This window comes from Arachis duranensis, chromosome 5 (genome assembly GCF_000817695.3).
Source record: "Arachis duranensis cultivar V14167 chromosome 5, aradu.V14167.gnm2.J7QH, whole genome shotgun sequence".
Lineage (NCBI taxonomy): Eukaryota > Viridiplantae > Streptophyta > Magnoliopsida > Fabales > Fabaceae > Arachis > Arachis duranensis.
Window position 1 is genome coordinate 10865362 of NC_029776.3, and position 3677 is coordinate 10869038.

At 37.1% G+C, this 3677-nt stretch overlaps 1 protein-coding gene across 1 annotated transcript; it reads left to right on the top strand.

The window, feature by feature from the left end:
• Positions 1 to 1727: 1727 nt before the first annotated feature.
• Positions 1728 to 3192, top strand: LOC107488002 (ribosomal RNA small subunit methyltransferase, mitochondrial). Its single transcript, XM_016108697.3, has 2 exons — positions 1728 to 2129; positions 2241 to 3192. The coding sequence occupies exons 1-2, from the start codon at positions 1761 to 1763 to the stop codon at positions 2934 to 2936; spliced, it is 1065 nt and encodes a 354-aa protein (XP_015964183.1). The 5' UTR covers positions 1728 to 1760; the 3' UTR covers positions 2937 to 3192.
• Positions 3193 to 3677: the final 485 nt, after the last annotated feature.

The following is a 3677-nucleotide window of genomic DNA, read 5'->3' on the forward strand; positions in this document are numbered from 1 at the left end:
ATTTACTCAACTAATTAAAAATTAAAGAGAAAAATAGAGAAGAAATTATTCTCGTATGCATATTAAATGGAATAATATATAGTTGGTTTTTATGAAGACTTTGTATACACAAGTACACTTCAGGAGTTCAGGTAGCTATCGAATGTGACAGCAGCTAATAACGAACTCTAACTAATTCTTGAAATACGGAATTTAATCACAACTAACTTTTAACCACCATAACTTAATATATTCATTAATTAGTAGATGTTGTTTAAAAGGTGTGGTTGTATTGTAAACCCCCACGACCAAACATGCTGAATATATACTTGGGAAGAAAAAAAAAAGTTTCATTATTTAACATTTTGAATGAGCCTTCTGGCCTCCATGGAGATTCCTTCGACTGTAAGATTTATTCAAAACGATTAGTATAGTGCACTATTCTTTTCTGTTTAGTTATTTCAGGACCCTTTAGAATATAATATATGTAATGGCAGTATATATAATACGTAATACTATGGGGTTAGGGTTAGGCAGCCACTGCTATTTGACAAAGTTAATGGAGTAATGGGTTCTAATTTTTATATGGCGTAAAGTTGCTCAACCTAGAATTTGGTCCACATGTCGTATTGATATTGCGTTCGCTTTTTCAATAATTAGACCAATGGGACTTTATTCTCCATTTTGGTTTTGGCGGGAACTAAATGAATTCCTCTCTATACATGGCGCCACAAAATGCTTGTTTTTGCAATATCTTTTCTTTTTCTCTTAATTCTTCGATCTAGAATTAAGCTAGTCCTTTTTGTCTCGATAATGTTAATACAAGTAGTTATTAGGTTGGCCTAATGTTCTTTATAATATATTATTGTTGTCTTTATGTCATAATAATTTTAGTAGTGGACGATTACAATAATACTCTGGAAACTAATCTTGTAAGGAGACAACATTCGAATCAAATCCATTCCAATTTCATATGTCACTCCTTTAGAACACGGGGCAGGTAAAGGTAAATAGCAACCGCCAAAATTATGTTGTTATATATCGTGTGTCATAGGAAGGACAACGTAAATGAAGCTATGTATAAATCATTGGCATGGGGAGTAAACCCAAAAGCAAAGCAAAGCAAAGCAAGGAGCAAGGAACAATTATTTTGTATTGGGAAGGAATGGTCAACGAAAAGTAAATTAAAGCATGCATTCAAAGGGAGTGAGAAGAGCGTGGCTGGCATACTTGCCATAAATTATGAATTAGGAATTCCCCGTAAGCTTTGTAACAATAATTGATTTGCTCCATGCTTTGTTCTCAAGTTCTTTCGTTTTACTTTAGCCCCCAGTTGTCCCCCCATTCATGAATAGACAAACTGACAAAGTATATGGCTCCAATCTAATTTGCCATCATCTTCAACTACTCAACCCTGCTTGTGTCCCACAATATTTATACATAATAATGAGTACGTATGCCTTTTATCCAATTCACTCTCACTACTTGCTGATGCTATCAAATATGGTACGCTGACCTATTAGTTTATTGAATGATTACAAATACACATTTGACAATAATAATCCTATTACATCTCCAAGAACATATGAGAACAAATTATATCTAACACACCACATATTTTTGCATTTGGATAAAGAAAAAGGAGAAAGGTACTTATTTGGGCCCAGATACAAAAAGGAAAACTATATGGGCTTGGATAAGATCGTTTGGGCTCCAATACGGCCCAATCAAGAGAAGATCTATGTCCAACGTCGCGAAGAAGCAAGCAGTGGTACCTGACCATGCTTGGAGCCCCAAGGCGCGTCCTTGGGTTAATCCCCTATAGTCTACAAAAACTGTCACCGCGGCAACTGCACCACCACGATGTCAACAATGGTGGCGGTGGCAATAGTGAAAAAGAAGAGAGCTTTCGTTTCTACAAGAGCAGAGGTCAACACATTCTCGTCAACCCTCGAATTCTCGACACCATCGTTCGGAGGTCCGCTATCAATCCCACTGACACTGTCCTCGAGATAGGACCCGGCACCGGCAACCTCACCCTCAAGCTTCTAGAAGCCGCCCACAGGGTCGTCGCCGTCGAGATCGACGATCGTATGGTACATGTACTCGAGAAGCGCGTCCTACAACACGGCCTCCGCCACAAGCTCAACGTAACTAACTAACTAACTGTAAAAGTTTTCTAACGTTACTTCTTTTAGTCATCCACATGTTCGATGAAATGCCTCAACCAAAGTTTTTATTTTTCTCCTTGGGGATTTCAGGTTATACAAAAAGATGCGTTGCGAATACTATTCCCACACTTTGATCTCGTGGTGGCGAACATTCCTTATGGGATTTCGTCACCTCTTCTGATGAAACTGGTGTATGGAGCATGCCCATTTAGGAGTGCAACTCTTCTGCTTCAGAAGGAGTTTGCTGGAAGGTTACTGGCCAATCCCGGTGACTCTGAGTTCAACCGATTGGCGGTGAACGTGAAGCTTGTGGCTGACGTGGAGTTTGTCATGGATGTTAGCAAGAGGGACTTTCTGCCATGCCCCAAAGTTGATTCCTCTGTTGTCATAATCCGCCCCAAGGATCAGGTTCCAGATGTTGATATGCGTGAGTGGAGGGCCTTCACCAGGACTTGTTTTAGCAGGAAGAACAAGACACTTGGGGCCACCTTTAAGCAAAAGTCCAAACTTTTAAGCTTGTCCAAACTGTCCAATGTATCTGGTTTTGCCGAAGAAGAAGAAGAAGATGATGATGATCATGACCATGACGAAGGGGGGTCTCAGAGGTCTTTTAAGGAAAAGATTATTGGGGTGCTTAAAACGGGAGGGTATGAAGACAAACGGCCTTCCAAACTTTCTATTGAGGAATTGCTGCATTTGCTCTCATTGTTCAATGGAGCTGGCATATATTTTCATGACTGTCGCAAGAACTCTAATGAAGATAGATTTGATGAAGATGATGGCTAGTGCCCCCTGGTTAGCAACTGCTCCATGGAATATAGGCCTTACATATATAAAGAAAAGAAAAAGAGATTCATATTGAAATCAAAGTGAAGGTCTTGATGATATTAAAACCTTTGAATTTTTGCATTAATGAAAGCCTGAAACTGGGTAACAAATTCATGCAGAGTTATTTTCTTTATAACGATTCGCTATGTTTATTGTAGGCCTTGCATAATTTATTGTAAAGTTAAACAAATACTAAGTTTCTTCTTTCTAAGCGTCTGTGTGTTTATGAAGTATGTGAAAGTTCCTAACATAGTGAGAGATAACATGCAAATTTTGCTTTTCATACCCCTACTTTAATTATCTTACAGTAAAATTAGTCACTAATATCAGTCACTAATATCAGGGATTAATTTATTAGTCCGCTTAAGTAAGTTTTGAGATTTGAATTTCACTTTATGCATGCAACAACTAGGGGTGGTAAAGGACAAAAATTCGCGGGACACTGAACTATAAATTTGAGACCGTGAGTTAAACTCGCACGGCCTAACCCACGGATTTTGACGGGATGAATTTACCTGATGAAACCGTTATTCTATGATTTTACTTCAAAAAATTTGGTTAATAATTATGTTTATTAGATTTTTATAATTATAAAAATTTTAGTGTTTGTAAATTTAAAAATGATAATTTTATTGTTTTTAAAAATTATAAATTTATTAAAATATTTACAAAATTATATATTTTTTTAATATTTAATTA

Bases quoted from the DNA above. Each gene is read 5' to 3' on its own strand.
- LOC107488002 (XM_016108697.3), top strand. From the start codon at position 1,761: ATGCTTGGAGCCCCAAGGCGCGTCCTTGGGTTAATCCCCTATAGTCTA. The intron at 2,130-2,240 runs GTAACTAACTAA...TGGGGATTTCAG, and splicing joins GCCTCCGCCACAAGCTCAAC to GTTATACAAAAAGATGCGTT.